The 17,348-nt window shown below is 31.8% G+C and overlaps 2 protein-coding genes across 3 annotated transcripts; one reads left to right on the forward strand and one right to left on the reverse strand.

Moving 5' to 3' along the window:
• The first annotated feature begins 1,013 nt into the window (after positions 1 to 1,013).
• LOC107879336 (probable linoleate 9S-lipoxygenase 5) lies at positions 1,014 to 6,453 on the forward strand. Of its 2 annotated transcripts, none has more exons than XM_047394681.1 (10): positions 1,014 to 1,135; positions 1,540 to 1,746; positions 2,874 to 3,163; positions 3,248 to 3,488; positions 3,583 to 3,915; positions 4,016 to 4,098; positions 4,185 to 4,292; positions 4,387 to 4,691; positions 4,778 to 5,041; positions 5,137 to 6,453. In XM_047394681.1, exons 1-10 carry the CDS (start codon positions 1,075 to 1,077, stop codon positions 5,888 to 5,890), a joined length of 2,646 nt encoding a protein of 881 aa, XP_047250637.1. In that variant the 5' UTR covers positions 1,014 to 1,074; the 3' UTR covers positions 5,891 to 6,453. The 2 variants fall into 2 exon arrangements, with proteins under 2 accessions (XP_047250637.1, XP_016581877.2); XM_016726391.2 differs by having other exon boundaries at positions 4,013 to 4,098; positions 5,137 to 6,452.
• Positions 6,454 to 6,801: 348 nt separating this feature from the next.
• Positions 6,802 to 9,056, reverse strand: LOC107839572. The gene has a single exon (XM_016683115.2). The coding sequence runs from the start codon at positions 8,521 to 8,523 to the stop codon at positions 6,982 to 6,984; it is 1,542 nt and encodes a 513-aa protein (XP_016538601.1). The 5' UTR covers positions 8,524 to 9,056; the 3' UTR covers positions 6,802 to 6,981.
• Between the last annotated feature and the right edge of the window lie 8,292 nt (positions 9,057 to 17,348).

Below are 17,348 nucleotides of genomic sequence, written 5' to 3' on the forward strand. Positions count from 1 at the left end.
AGTACTCCTATTAAATGATGTTTATTATTGTATTTTGAAATTAATTTGAAAAAAAAAAAAGTAATTAATATTAAGGGTATAACAGGAAAAAAATTATCTTTTCTTGATTTGTTAAAAATGAAAAGTAAAAAAGAAAATTAAATTAGTAAAATAGTGATAAGTAAAAATGAATAGAAGGAGTAAAAATCACGATAAGTACTTTATTACCGAGGAACTAATAAAATACACCACTCCCTCTATCTCATTTAAGTTGGGCATATTTTATTTTACACAATGATTAAGAAATAATAAATTGAATGATGAGCTTTACTATTTTATCCCTTACCCATATTAATGATATTCATTATTGGGCATAAGATTGGACATCGAAATTGGAATTATTCACTTTTAATGTATATTATATTATCTGTAGGGGTAAAAAAAAAAAAAAAGTTACGTAATCAGTTCTATTCAAATTTAATAAGTGATCAACTAATAGAAGACACTTATTTTTAATACTAAAATGTCCAACTAAAATGAGACGAGAGAATAATAACATTAGGGGGACTAGTGTAAAAGTGGAAGAGTAAACGGTCAAATTAAACAAACAAAGTTTTTAGATGATTATCTTAGAAAATTGGTGAGAATAAATGATTTCCAACTACTTGTTTATTCAATTAATAATGCAGCAATACCATGCACTAGGTAGACTTGGTTAACTTGAATGTTCACCTTTTATTTTAAAAAAAATTCCCCTCGTCATCTCCCCCATTAATACAAATGAATTTCTGAGGTGTCATACATGATACACTCATAAGATAATGAAATCAATTAAGGCCGGCCAATTTTTCATTTATTATTCATCTGTTTTTTTTTTCAAACTTTTCTTAAAACTAGAGCTGCATGCATGGTTGAATCCCAAGATTCAATGAAAGAGGAGGGCAATTTTGGAAAACAATAAGAAAAAAAACACAAATTCCAACACTTATTATAGACTGCTGATCTCCCCCATTAGTATATATAAAGCTCCTTTCTTAATCATCTTAGGCTTCTAACGAAGTTTTCAAAATTTTGTTAAGGACTAAACAGAAAATTATGGCATCCACTGTCAAATTCATGTGCAATATTCTTAAAAATACTCTTCTAGGCAGCGATGGTAAGTGTTTCAATTTCAACATTTAATTGTCCTCCACTATTTCTTGACACATTTTTACCTTTGTAAATTCTACTACATTTCTACATACTCCCTAGCCAAGTGTAGTATATGTTGTTTCATGCACATGTAGTGTATTCAACTTTTAGATAAATAATTACAGTAATTTAGGTCATTCTGATTATGTCTAAACTTCAACAATTGTGCATGGCGCTGTCAAACATTTGTAGGGGTATCCGATCCTTTAAAAATATTTCTGCTCTCGTATTCGATACATACCTCTTGATATTTTTAAAGAGTCTACTTAGCAATATTGAAGTATGATAAATGGGCAAAGCGTACTTACATGCATGCAAAGACTTTCTTTTTTTTTTTGCTATAATTACATGTACCCCTTTCTTGTACAGATAAGTATCAGAAGCTATCTGATATAAGTAGAATGAAAATATCTGAAGATGGTGAAAGCAAAAAAGTTAAGGGCACAGTTGTTTTGATGAAGAGGAATTTCTTTGATTTACACGATGTGAAGGCATCTATTGTCGATCGAGTTGATGAAATACTTGGACATAAGGTCTATTTGCAGCTCATCAGTGCTGTCCAGGCTGACCCTACAGGTATGTTACCAGTTTCGTGATTAGTTATAGTCAGAGTCGGATTCTTGACTTGAAAACTGACACATTCAATCTTTAATGTACGTTTAATTCAAATAATTTTATAAGGATACATAAATTCAAAAGTATTTCCTTGATTTATTGAAATCGGCCTCTCTTGAAATAGTAAATATACAAAAGTTAATAGATCTCCACCTTATCCAAGAAAAAAAAAGTAATTGCTTCATTGGTTATATATAGTAATTATTTTGGTTGTACTTCCATATACTTGAAAGTACCAACATTAATTTTCCTTGTATTTCGATTTTGTTGATGTTTACGAAAAGCATCCTAAATTTTTATTTTCATAAAATAACTCCATTTAATTTATACTCATTTTAAAGTCTTTTTTTATCAAGTATTTTTGAAAAAAAAATACATGTAAATTTTTATAGCAAAACGCATTTCAAACTTTGAAAATTTCCAATAGTGTTTTTTTTTTTTGTTTTAATTTTCATTATCAATCGACTACTAATAATCTCTCGATGGGCGTTGTTGTTCAATCTAATTCCCCATGAGCTCTGTATTAACAAATCAAACATGAGCGATTTTATTTTCATGATCAATTTGCTATGATGAGCGTTCTTGTTTACTCAATGACTGTGTTTCTATGTGTTACGAGGCTAATCTTGAGGGAGGTCTCTAAAATTATTATAAAATATAATTTACTTTGTCATGTCAGAATTTTTAATGAAACTTGAGGTGAATACGTGAAATCTCTAATATTTTTTTAAAATATAATTTACCTTGTCATGTCTGAATTTGTAATTAAACTTGAGGGGATGTCTCTAAATCATATCTAAGCTATAATGTACGTACTTTGTTATGTCAATTTTGAAGTTAGATTAGCCAAATGATTTTGTCAGATAAAACCTTTTAAGTGTTGTGATTTTATTAATCCAATTTAATGTCAAACACTTTGCTTCTTAAATTTACATAGTTGTGTGGCCTTTTGATATTTAACCCTTAGATAACAACCTTAATTAGCTACATTCCATTGTCGGGAATTCTTGATGTTTAGGCCAGCAAATTTCATTTTCATTTTCTTCGTAGTAAAACAGTTTTTATTCAACTAGTTGGCCTTTCTGCAGCTAATGAGTATAGAGGAAAACTTGGAAAGCCAGCGTACCTGGAGAATTGGGCAACCAGTATCACACCTTTGAGTGCATCTGATGCTACATTTGGTGTCACATTTGAATGGGATTTAGCATGTGGAATTCCAGGGGCTTTCATTATTAAGAACTTTCATCAAAAGGAGTTCTATCTAAAGACACTTACACTTGATGATGTTCCTGGCCATGGCCGAGTACACTTCATTTGCAATTCATGGATTTATCCTGATAAGTACTACAGAAGAGATCGTATTTTCTTCTCCAATGAGGTATAGTTTTGCTTTTCAGTGCCAAGGATTGTTTGTAAATGCATCCAGAGGCTGTTTTAATGGCTATCTTGTTTCTTCATGTAGACTTACCTACCACACCAGACGCCAGCAGCTCTTTGTTATTATCGTGAAGAAGAGATGGAAAACCTCAGAGGAAATGGAACGGGGATGTTGGAGAAATGGGACAGGGTATACGATTATGATGTATATAATGATTTGGCTGATCCTGATAAAGGTCCAAAGTACGAGCGGAAGATTCTTGGAGGATCTGCTGAGTACCCTTATCCTCGTCGAGGGAGAACAGGCCGGCTGCCTGCACAAACAGGTAAGCAGTGCTGTACTTTTATCCAACTTTTGTGCAATTTAGCAGCTACATGGTAATTCCTGTGCTATGACTCATTATACTTGTGTGCCTGCAGATCCTAAATGTGAAAGCCGGCTGCCACTGTCTAAAAGCTTTGAGATTTATGTTCCTTGTGATGAGAGGTTCAATCAGCTGAAGATGTCAGATTTTTCAGGATTTGCATTGAAGTTATTGTCTCAATTCTCTCACGCTGAGCTTGATGCTTCTAGCTTTACCGAGTTTGACACGTTTGCAGATGAACTTAAAATATATGATGATGGACGTAAGTTTCCTTTTGAATCTCTTGTTCGTATGATAAGGGACATTGTTCCATGGGAACTGCTGAAAGAGTTACTTCGATCCGATGGTGAACATCTCCGTAAGTTCCCAATGCCACATGTTATCAAAGGTAAGATAAAATTCTGAAATAAATATTCTCTTTAGCTTGAAAGTTGATTTATTTTGAATTTACCCTATTCTCTTCTCCCTCAATTTCCGGAAATCAGAAGATAAATCGGCTTGGAGGACCGATGAGGAGTTTGCACGAGAAATGTTGGCTGGACTAAACCCTCTTGTCATCTGTTGTCTAAAAGTATGATCAAGATTGTCTTTTATCTGTACTATGTATATTGCCAGTTAAATAGTTGATCTTATTCTGCTGAAGTGTCATCCGCACAGGAGTTTCCTCCGACAAGTAAGCTGGATCATAAAGTTTTTGGCAACCAGAATAGTTCAATCACAGAGGACCATTTAGTGAACAAAATAGATGGATTAACTATAGAACAGGTAATGTTGTATTGTTCTTAGTGCTTTTTCACATGTAGCATGAAAGAAAAGTCTGTTTGTTTCTCATGCCTTGTGTCTTCACTATTCTTTCTAGGCAATCAAGGAGAACAGATTGTTCTTATTGAATTACCATGATACTCTAATGCCATACCTGAGATGCATAAACACTACTACTACAAAGACTTATGCAACAAGGACTTTTCTTTTTCTACAAGGAGATGGAACTCTGAAGCCATTAGCCATTGAACTGAGCTTGCCACATCCAGAAGGTGATCATCTTGGAGCTGTTAGCAAAGTGTACACACCATCACAGGATGGTCATGAGGCAACTGTTTGGCAACTAGCGAAAGCTTATGTTGCAGTAAATGATTCCGGCTATCATCAGCTTATTTCCCATTGGTACAATCTATATAGCGATATCATTGATTTCAATGTATGTGCTACTTGCTGCTTCTTTCTTCATTGATGCTGATATTGGATCACAGGTTGAATACTCATGCAGTTGTTGAGCCATTTGTCATTGCTACAACTAGACAATTAAGTGTTATGCATCCCATCTACAAGCTTTTGCATCCACACTTCCGTGACACAATGTTCATCAATGCATTTGCTAGGCAGACGCTGATTAATGCTTGTGGAATTGTTGAGATGACGGTCTTTCCTTCCAAATATGCCATGGAAATGTCAGCTGTAATTTACAAGAATTGGGTGTTTCCTGATCAAGCACTTCCAACTGATCTTATTAAGAGGTAATTAAAATGTTCCACTGGTATTAGTCTTCCCACTCGTCATAGTTTTGGAACCTTGCTAACCTGTCTTTGATGTTCCTAACATTCATTTTCAGAGGAATGGCAGTTGAGGATGCAAGTGCACCACATGGTCTTCGCTTATTAATTCAAGACTATCCATTTGCAGTTGATGGGTTAGAAATCTGGTCGGCAATCAAAAGTTGGGTTGAAGAATATTGTCACTTCTATTATGAATCAGACAACGTGATCCAGGGAGATTCAGAACTCCAAGCCTGGTGGAAGGAGCTGCGAGAGGTGGGACACGGTGACAAAAAGGACGAACCCTGGTGGCCTAAAATGCAGTCCGTCCAAGAACTAATAGACTCTTGCACCATCCTTATATGGTTAGCGTCAGCACTTCATGCAGCAGTTAATTTCGGGCAATATCCTTATGCTGGTTACCTTCCTAATCGTCCCACATTAAGCCGAAGGTTCATGCCAGAGCCGGGAACTCCTGAATTTGACGAGCTCAAGACAAATCCTGACAAGGCATTCTTGAGAACAGTCACACCTCAGATGCAGACACTGCTGGGAGTTTCCCTCATTGAGATGTTGTCAAGGCATACTTCGGACGAGGTTTACTTGGGACAAAGGGACACCCCTGAATGGACCAAGGATCTAGAACCTCTACAAGCTTTTGAAAGATTTGGTAAGAGGCTGAGAGAGATTGAGGATAAGATTACTCAAATGAACTGTGATGAGAAGTTGAAGAACAGGTCAGGGCCTGTTAAGATGCCTTACATTTCACTCTATCCCTCCAGTGAAATGGGATTAACTGGTAAAGGAATATCTAACAGTATATCCATTTAAAGACTTCAACTAGCACTAATCTGTTGGTGTTCCTTCTGTGTTAAAAGTTCTATAATCAATATTAGACTTTTCAAACTGTCATAGTTGTCTTGTTCTTTGATTTGGTTTTTTTTCATCATTAAATATTTGTAAAAACTAGTAAATTCATAATACATCTAATCTTATGCCTTGTAATATGGTATTGTAAGTATCATCACTAATGTCTTGGTCCCCCCTACTATTATTTCCCGACAAGACAGCCTAATGGAATTGTGAGAATAATTTTATAATAATTTGTTTTTCTTCATAAATTTTTCTAAATAGTATTTATTGGCACATAAGGTTTGTTTGCAGCTCATCAGTGCTGTCCATGCTGACCCTAGTATATTAATAGTTTCGTGATTAGTTATAGATTCATGACTTGACTGACATATTCAATCTTTAATATACATTTAATTCAATTAATTTATAAGGATACATAAATTCAAAAGTATTGGCCTCTCTTAAAATAATAATAATAAATATACAAAATTTAATAGATCCCCACCTTATCCAAAAAAAAAAAAAAAAAAAGGTAGTAGTAATAGTTTTATTGGTTATAGTAGTAATTAATTTGGTTGTACTTGCATATACTTTGAAAGTACAAAATCACTGCATTGGTTTTCTTGCAAATAGAAAATACTGTAATTGTATATATTGAGTTGCTAGCACAGGAAGTTGGTGTCACGTCCATTGTCACCTTCCTTTATCAACTACCTAATCTAGAAGCCGAAGACTATGAATTTACATAATTGAGGAAGCAAGCAAGCTTATTCCTCCAAACAAGTGTCCGGTCCTGGAGTTGTCAAAATTCAGATCGATTTTGAGCTCCGTTGCCAGCACATGATCCTAAGCCATAGTTGTAAAACATAAAATGTTGATGAAGAAGGAAATGAATAAACCAACTGGAATATAATTCTATATATGGGACAAACAGTACATACAGATGAAAATTTGAAGTAACAAGAGAGAATTTGTTGCCTGTTGTATGAGAACACTACAGAGAGAAGAAGAACCAAGGAAGGAAAAGACTAAAGGCTATGTAAACTAGACTGGATTATTATTATTGATGATCACCACCACTGATGAACAAGAACTCCACTTTCTCTTAAAGAAGTGAAAAGATCCAAGCACTGCCCATAGGTATTCTGATACTTTGAAGACCTCTCCCCAGGGCAGCATTTCTGCCACCTATTGTAGTGGCATTCAAGAAATACTTCATCAATCAGGCAAATAGCCCCAGTTTCAATCAATCTTGGGATCAAATCAAATTCAGTGCCTTCAACATCCATCTTCATCACCACATAATCCTTCTCCGTTACCGCACTCTTCAACCATTCAGCAAAATCAAAACCCTGAATCACATCCACCTCACTTGCAGATTGACCAGAAGATTCAACAGGTTGAATTCTTCCCATCCCTCTCCCTTTCGCTACATCTTTATGACCCGGGTCTTGATTAATCTCAAACGACAACGTCTCGTTCCTCACCCAAGCTGCATATGGTAACAAAGTAACCCCTTTCTTCTCCTTATATTGTCCATGGAAAGTCTTGTCAGCCTCAACTGCATATATCTCAAAGGTCTTGTTTTGCTTAGGATACTGCTTCTTGAACCAACTCACAATGCTTGAACCATAACTCCTTGAACCGACATCAACATATACATATCTCTGCTTAAAACTGATATCCGCCATCGATGACAAGTACTTTATGTTCTGTGCATTCTTCTTCAGTGTAATCCATGGTTTCTTAGGTTCCTCTTTAATCAAAGGCTCTGCTTTTTTTATCAGCTTCATTTTATAATCCGGAATGTTACATTTGTGCATCAAATCACTCACTTGTTCTTCAACATATCTATCCTTCTTCATAACAATCTCAAGAATAGCACTCATACTTGAATCAAAACCATCAATATTCCTAGACTTTATCAATGTACAACAATTAAACAAATGAAGGAATGAATTGAAACTATATGTATCTTTAGAACCTGTATGGACAACCAAAAACCCTTCGGGTTTCAAAGTCCGACAAATCTCCGCTGCAAAATCTGCGGGCTTAGGTGACTTATCGATCATTCCGCCACCGGAAAATATGAAATCGAATGTATCATCTTTAAACGGCTGTTTAACAGCTTTACCTGTAATCACCAAAGGCTTTGAACCTTTCCTGTAAATTCCAACAGAATCCTCGACCCCAATTTCCTTCAAAGAAAAAACATCAGCACCCATCGGCGTTTCGACGCAAAGGGTTTTCGAATTCGAACTCAAGGTTCCCTCTGCAACAAGATCCTGAAAAACCGAAGAATAAAACCGGGCCGATTTTTGGAAATCTTTACTGGCCCATAGATCAGGAATTCTAGGCTTCGCCGGAGCAGATTTTCCGGCATCCTCGTTAACCATGACCGCTGACACGGACTTAGTCAGCTGGCCGACGCCGGCGGAAATAACATTCAGATTTTCCGGCAAGGAGAAAAAACAAAAATCGCTGAGGTCACAGGTTTCCCCTTTGAGAGTCACCACATAAGCAAACCGACAACCAACAATCACAACACAAAAAAGGCATAAACGTACCAAAACATTCCTAAAAAGTCCCGGTTTTGCGGTACTATGATCCATCAAAATCCCTCTGTTTTACAATCTATTCTTCTTTCTGTATTTTTGTGAGTATAAAGAAAAAGGGAAATAGAAAAGAAAGGATTCGAAAGGAGAAAAGTGGGGTTACCGAGAACAGAAACGAGCAGAGGTATGATTACCTCCGATGAGAGAACGGTGAGATATGGGGTTCGAAAAGGGTACAAGAGAAGGAGCAATATCGCTAAAAGGGGCCAACATTTTTTTTTTTGGATATTTTCCAGGCGAAATTCACTCTATATATATTTCTTACATGCAGACAGACCTAACCCCAAAAATCAGAAAGAAAGAAAAAAAGTCACTGGGATATTTGAGATTCAAAGAGACCAAGGAGACCCAGTTGTTGAATGATTTGGGATGTAGAGAGAGAAGCTCAATTGGAAGAAAACTGTAATGCAAATAGAGAGAGAGAGAGAGAGAGAGAGAGAGAGAAAGAAAGAAGAAAAGAGAGCTTATGAGATAAGAAAAAGTGTGTGAAGATGACGGGAATTTAGGTCAGGTCGGCTGGACCCATGGACTAGCGTGGGAGATTGGTTATTGGGTAAATTTTTATTTATTTTTTTCATTTGGTGTCCGATGTTCCATTGGTGTCCCGATTAATTCGAATCGTCCATTAAGGTGGCAGTACTCTCAACAATGTTTTCTCCATATCCAAGGTCGAATTCTCAATCTCTAATTAAAGGTGGAGCAGCCTCATCCACTACACTCCAACACATGTTAGTGGTTATTGGGTAAATTTAACACTATGTTTGAATGGTGGTTTCTCATGCTTTCATAATGTACAATATACTATAGTATGGTACAGAATAATACAATATTATGTTTGGATCGATTGTATTGTTCATTATTATTTAGTAATAGATTGTATTGTTCATTATTATTTAGTAACAATTTTTCGTTTGATTAAATGATATAATACTGTATTGTAACTGATAATTTTGTTAAATAATTTTGTGAAGTTGTTCAACAGCTATTAAAGTTGTTTGACAACCGTGCGAAGTTGTTGATACAACTAATGTAGTTGTCGAATAACTGTACCAATTGTTTAAGTGACTTTATTTTTTTAACTTAATATAATTGTCAAACAGCTGTCTCAGTTCAACCGTTTTAGTAGGAATGGACGTTTTTGTTGGAGTTTTTTATTTGGAGTGCTTCGTGATGCCTATGATTGTAGACAAGGGTAGCTCTACCCTTATAGAAAAAAGGCGACCGCCTTAGGTACCCGAATTTGAGGGGCCTCGTTCTTTTTTAAATAATTATAGATTTTTTTGAAAGATCTAAATATTATTTGTAGAAAAAATAAAGTTTCTTTATAAAAAAGAATAATTCAAATGAGTTTGATTAATCTATAATACTGTGTCACAGAAAAAGATAGAACGCAATAGACTTTATAAAAAAAAAGGTTAATTTTTACATAAAAATTTAAGGCCTTCGTTTGATTCTGGCCTTCTGGCCTTAGGCCTCTAATGCGCTTGAATCGTCCCTGATTGTAAATAGATAGTTTATAATAATGCTTTATTGTGTGCTTTTCTGTTTTTTATTTGATATACTATTATATGTTTTGAGTTGAAAGTATATCGAAAATGACTTCTTTACTTCATGTGAGATAGTGATATAAACTGGATACACTTTAGCTTCCACAAATCTCATTTTATAAAAATATATTAAATATATTATTATTATTGAAAAGTTTAACAAACCCTTAAAAAAAATCAAAATTTTTAATTAAAAACAAAAATATGATTTAATATTACTCCACCACAATCCTAATCCTCGTGATAAGGTTTGTTTTTTGCCTACACGGTTTGGTTTACAAGTGGGCGCTTCGGCTTTAAATTACAGTTTTGCCCATATGCAGATTGAATGCCAGTTCATATTCAAATCCTTTTGGTTAAGCATTAATTATTGAACGCGGAAAGAAAACAGATTCTTTAATGATTGGCCTTCTTTTCCTCTCTCTACTTTACTACCTTTTTTTTAATTCCACTTTTATTTACTAATTATTTAATTAAATTTTTATTTTACTTATTATTTTTGAGAAACATATAATTTTTGATATATACAATTTTCTTTTTCTATTTTATCCTTAATATTAATTATATTTTTCAAATTAATTTTAAAATACAATGTAATTATCATTTAAGAGGAATACTATGATAAAATAATCATGTTATTACTTGTTTTTTAATAGATATGTCGAGTTAAAATGTGACAAGTAAAACTGAATGAGTAAAAGAAAATCTTATATGGATGACACTATACATAATGTTAACTATAATAAAATATGGAGTAATAACAGATTACTTTCTTTATATTATAAATGTATTTATGTTATAGTGAATGTCTATCAAGAATATAGATAAAATCAGTAAGAATCACTCTCTTTTTTTCTCCGTCCTTCTTGTTCTTCTCTACTTTATTTTTTATAACACGTTATCAGTACGAGCCTTTACTATTTAAGATAAATATTTTGAAAACATCAAAGGTATGTCCCTTCAAATCCATCTTAATCGCGGATGAGTGTGATGATAATGATTGTTGAACTAATGTTAGAATTCTAGTTATAAAGGACTATGTTCCGTTTATGTTGAGATTTATAAGGGGAAACAATTGCTTACTTGTTATAAGTACGGTTCTCCATATATTATCAATATGTGTTTTAGTAAGCTTTTGGATTGAGCCACAATAGTACTACCCTCAATGTTACTCTATAGTATGTTTGCACTAATTCTTTAAAAAGAAGTATTAGTATGTGGCAAACAGTAAGATCGGCAACATAGATAAAGGTATCCGTTTTACTTGTTCTTAATTTAATATTCTTATCATTACTTGTTAGTAACTTAGCAGATCCCATTAAGTATTTTCTATGTAAAATATTATAATTTATATTTTTAAAGTTTATCCTATTAATTTTTATTTTATTTTGTCCTACTCAATTTTGACGAGTTCAAATATCAAGAGTTTGTTACTAAATCGATACAATTCTATTAGACTTTTTGGATCCGAGGGAATCGAATTGGTTCAGATTATTTATGCCTTTAATTTGTTCCTAAAGAACAACATTATTAAAAGGTATTGTGATGGATTTAAGTCTCGTCCCATTAAGAAGGTAAGACATCGAGTTAGAGTCTTGATGCACCATGATGATAAAGATATTAGGTTTAAGTCCCATCGATTTATAGCCTAAGACGCTTTTATATGGACAAGGCGTTGAGTTTGGATCTCGATGCACCATATTGATGATATTATGATGGTTAAGGCAAAATAATGGGTATTTGGTGAAAAGTCATGAAACATGTCCCATTAGATATGCTTCATTTCTTGAATTGGATGTGGTAGCAATAAACCACATGCATGCTTCAATTTGTTTTTGTAGTAGCTATTATAATTTGATACGCTTAAGGCATGATTATATTTCATTGTTGGGAAATGAGGATTTCGATTATTATAAATATAGATCTATATCCTAGGGTGAATATGCTTGTATCTATACTGAAACGTATTTTTTGTTGTGAAGATATTACAATCCATCTCTAGAAGATGTAGAATAATTGAAAGATTGAATATCTCCAAATTACTGAGGTAAGAAACATGAATGTGAAAAGTTACCCAAGCATGAAATCACATGTCATAATAAATTAAGAGTTTATTATTTATTGATACAATATTCATGTCATCGTAAACAAGAAGTTTACTAAAATAAAAGACACATGTCATGATAAACTTAGAATTTACTAGTACAAATAAAGGAAAAATGAATCGTTTTCACTCTAAACTATACCCGAAAAGTCTAAGTCACACCTAAACTATACTAGTGACCTATTACACACCTAAACTATAAAAAAGTGAAACTATTACCTCGCCGTGACACTCGTTCTAAGGCATATTTTTTACACTCGTTTTAGGCGCATGAAAAACAAAAAAGAAAATTAAAAGCTTATTAAAACGCACACGTATCATTATTCAATTGCATTTTATTAATCAATTATATTTAATTACTTTTTGATTTATATTTATATAATTTTTATTTTCTTTCTTTGCCTTTCGATTTGTTTTTCTTCCTTTTTTACTCTTCATCTCTAACTTCTTTCTTCTTTTTTCATTTCTTCCTTAACTCCATTTCTCATTCTTTTCCTTCTCTCAACTTCCAACAATTCATCAATGAATTCAATTCACACTATGTAGCTTGTATGACTCAAAAAGCTAAAGAAAAAACTTACAAAATCATTCACTCCTATAGTAAAAAGGGGAAAAACACAATAGCCAAAGCACAATATTGCAGACTAAAGACTCAAGACAGCATCAGAAAGCTAGAATGGGGACTCTTGAGATTGCAAAAAAAAAAAAGATATTGGGCATGGACAACGCTTTTGCGCCTGCTTCAAGAACAGACATTGGCTTTTCTTGAATTGAAATCAGACCGAGGTTGCACAGCGCTTTGAGATAGGATGAATTGACAGTGTAAAAAATGTACACTTGCCAGGAGGAATAGAATAGATGATTAATGGACTGATTGACAAACAATGGGATATAGCTTTGATATGGGAGGACTATAGACTATAGACTATAGACTATAGAGTAGTTCTTTTTTGGTAGTAAGAATGGAAATCTACTAGTGGAAAAAGCAGAAAGGGAAAAAAAGGGTGGAGTGATTTGTCGCATTCGGATTGCTTTGATCTGATTGAATCCGATTGTTTATCACTAAATGGGTTTTGACCAAATTTTAACTAAAAGAAGAAAGATTGAAGGAGATGATGTTTTTAAAAATTCTCTTTTAAGAAAGAAAGAAAGAAAAAAAGGATTTAAATTAAAAAGAAGAAAGAAAAAAAAAGAACTTATAAAAATAATAAATTTATTATTTTTTCGGATGATGCTGACGTGGCAGCGCGTGTAAAACACCACACCAGCAAATGGTGTAATGCCTGACAGGGAGTAAAAAGTATCATTTTTTTATAGTTAAGGTGTGTAACAGGTCACTAGTATAGTTTAGGTGTGACTTAGACTTTTCGGGTATAGTTTGCGATGTAAACGATGTATTTTTCCACAAATAAATTCATAAGTTGACATAACTATTATGACATTCCGAAGATGTGCATATTGAGTATTAAACATGTATAAAAAAATTTGTGTCCTGTGTTATTAGTAATATAAAAACTTTAAACACATGCATTAACTTATTAAATGACCTTAATACCCCTCAATTTTTCTCTCAAGATATTTCATCATTCCTTTTTCCGTCATTTTAATTTGCAAAAGCGAATCTTTTCAATACAGTTCACAATTTCTTTTCTCATCATTTTAATTTACAGTATGAATAGTTGATTTAAATAACTATAACATATTTTTGCTTTGCTTCGAAACTCTTTAAAAAGATAAACAAAATTGAGACTATTTCTTAATTTTACGTCTTATATTTTATTTTTGTTTCGACTATATTAATCCGTCGGCGTAATATTTTTGCGCAAAGATGAAGGTTTTGCAATTAATCTTAAGCCTCTATATACTAGTTCAATAATACTAATTATGAATAAGATAACAAACGAATTTTGTTGCAAGAAAATGTACAAAATTAAAAAAGATATTTTTATAAATAAATATTTTTTTATAAAAATTATGTAAGATATATTATTTCTTATATAATAAATTAAACAATATATACAAACTAATACATGCATAACTAATATAAACATAATTAATACAAATATTATTAATACAAACATTATTAATACTGTATACGCACTTTCCCTTTTAAGTGCTTTGTCAATACACATTTTCTTTATTAGACAGCAAAGCCAGCCTAGAATTGATTTATTCCACTCATTAGTCTTCTATAGGTAGAGGTCCCGCCTGCTTTCTCCATTGTCTTTTCGTTTTTGAATCCCCTTTTATCTGTTACATTTTGGATCCCACATTTAAATATTGGCTATTCATTTATTTTCTTTTTTGGTTTAGTTCCATACTTCATGTATGATTTTATATTTTATGTTATGTAAATTCACTTCTATTTTTTCTTTTAACTTTTTTTGATATAAAATGTATTTAAAAATTATGTAAAAGAATTGTAAATTATATTAATTAATAATTTAAATTATCTAAGAAATATGTACAAATGTTGTTAACTTCCAAAATTATATTTATACCACATTAATTGAGGCAAAGAAATAATATACATAATAAATAAAAATTTACGATATCATATGTTTGTTGGCTCTTGAAATTTTATTTATCTCACATAAATTGGGACAAAAAGTGTAACACATATTATGCTTAAAGTATTTGAAGGATATATAAAAAATTGTGTTGGCTTTCAAAATTCTATCAGTAAGTAATATATATTGTTTGAATATTGTTTGAAAATTGGGACAGAGTAAGTAATATATATTGTTTGAAAATGACGCAAAAATATTATAGATTTCAATAATTAACAGCTTAAATTTTTTTTAAGGACATATAAAAAAATTGATTGATTCGCAAAATTGTTTCTATAATATAGAAGTAAGAGTTTCGACATGGTTGTTTTTACCATTTTAAGAAAGCTTAAGGGCAACTTGGTCATTATACACCTAATAAGGTTATCACTGCATCGTAAACATTATACCAAATGCAATATAAATTGCACAAATGATTCAATGCAAATTAAGGGTATTTGAGCATTGACTGTTCTACCCTGAGTATTGTCTATTATGTATCCTGCATCAATTTTGAAGAAGACACATAGGGGTCGTTTGATAAAGTGTATAAGAACAATGCAAAATATATTGTATTAATAATGTTTGTATTAGATATGCTTGTATTAGTTATGCATGTATTATTTCTTATACATTGTTTGGTTTGATGTATAAGAAATAATACATCTTACATAATATTTATAAAAGAAATGTTTGTTTACAAAAATACCCTTCATTGATTTTATACAATTTTTTGCAATAAAATTCTTTTATCATCTCAAACATAATTAGTATTGTTGAACTAGTATATAGAGGTTTCGGATTAATTGCAAGACATTCGTCTTTACGCATGAAATATTACGTCAACGGATTAACATAATCGAAACAAAAATAAAATATAAGACGTAAAATTAAGAAATAGTCTCAATTTTTTAAATCTTTTTAAAGACCCTCGAAGCAAAGCAAAAATATGTTACAATTACTTAAATCAATTATTTATTGTTGTAGATTAAAATGGTGGGAAAAAATTGTGAAATATTTTGAAAAGATTCACTATTGCAAATTAAAATGGCGGGAAAAGGAATGATGAAATATTTTGAAAGGAAAATTGAGGGGTATTAAGGTCATTTCATAAGTTAATGCATGTATTAAAGCCTTTGCATTACTAATACATAGAAAATGGGTGGTATTAGTAATACACACCTTAGTACACAATAGAATGTATAACTAATGCTTGCATTAGTTATACATAGAATAAAAATTGTATCAAACAAGGTTTTCATAATACACATTAATTAATGCATGCATTATTTTTGCTAGTACACTCTACCAAACGACCCCATAGCATCTCTAAAATAGAAAAATAGAATGCCAAGTAGACACGTTGCATCTCATCATATAGATATAAATTACAATAGATATAAATATTTGATCGACTCTCCAAATTATTTCAGTGTTACTTAATTTGAAATGAAAAAAAAAAGTATTATAAATCACAATAATTAATAACTTAAATTATTTTTAAAATATAATTGACTATCAATGCCACAAATGTTTAGACAATGAGAGTAACGTATATTATTTAAAAATTACGTAAAAGTATTATAAATTACAATAAATAACAATTTAAAATATCTAACAAAAATTAATTTGTTATATATTTTAGGAGAATGCGTAAAAAAATACTACAAATCACAATAATTACCAACTTAAAAAATTTTAAAAATAAATATTTGGTTGACTCTTGAAATTATATCAGTATCACTTAAATTTAATAAAAGAAAAAATATTATAAATCATAATAATTAAAAACTCAAATGATTTTTAAAAATATAATTAACTATCAATGCCACAAAAATTTGAACAAGTGAAGTAATATATATCATTTGAAAATTACACAAGAAGATATTATAAATTACAATATTTAATAATTTAAAATGTCTCTCAACTTATGATAAATTCTTATAATTTAGCATATGATTGGTATCATGTTTCAAATATTTACTTTTTAATTTTAAAATACTCTAAACATAATCGATGTTGGGCCTGTGCTAACACGGGCTCCACCACTAGTTTCTAAAGAAATTGAAAAGACATAATGCATAAACATGAACTTTAACCTGACATCAAATTATAACTATGCTCTTTAACCTTTTGAGTGCACAAGTAGATACTTTAACTATAGAGATAAAAGTTGAACAAAAAAACACTCCCATTCTGCAATTTGCATGCCTGAAACTCAATTGCTCCCATGTGGATTAGTAATTCACTCAGATGCTAGCACATAATTAAAAAAATACATTATAACTACGACATTTAACTTTATCAGTGCACAAATAAACCCTTAACTATATAAAAGTTAAAACAAAAAAATACTTCAATTCTAACTCTGATACGTGTGACTTTGAATGTATACACGCATTTATCAGGTAGAATTAAAGTATTTTTTTATTCAACTTTTAAATAATTAAAGAGCCTACTTGTGTACTAATAAAAGATCATAATTAGTGTCAAGTTAAAATTGCTCTTTTATCTATTATGCCAATTGAAAAAGAAAAGAAGAAAAAACTTTTTCTCTCTCTATATAAATAAATTTTGCAGGGTATAGTTGGGCCGGACCCACCGACCCATCACCCAAATCTT

The sequence above is a fragment of the Capsicum annuum genome, chromosome 8 (assembly GCF_002878395.1).
Source record: "Capsicum annuum cultivar UCD-10X-F1 chromosome 8, UCD10Xv1.1, whole genome shotgun sequence".
Lineage (NCBI taxonomy): Eukaryota > Viridiplantae > Streptophyta > Magnoliopsida > Solanales > Solanaceae > Capsicum > Capsicum annuum.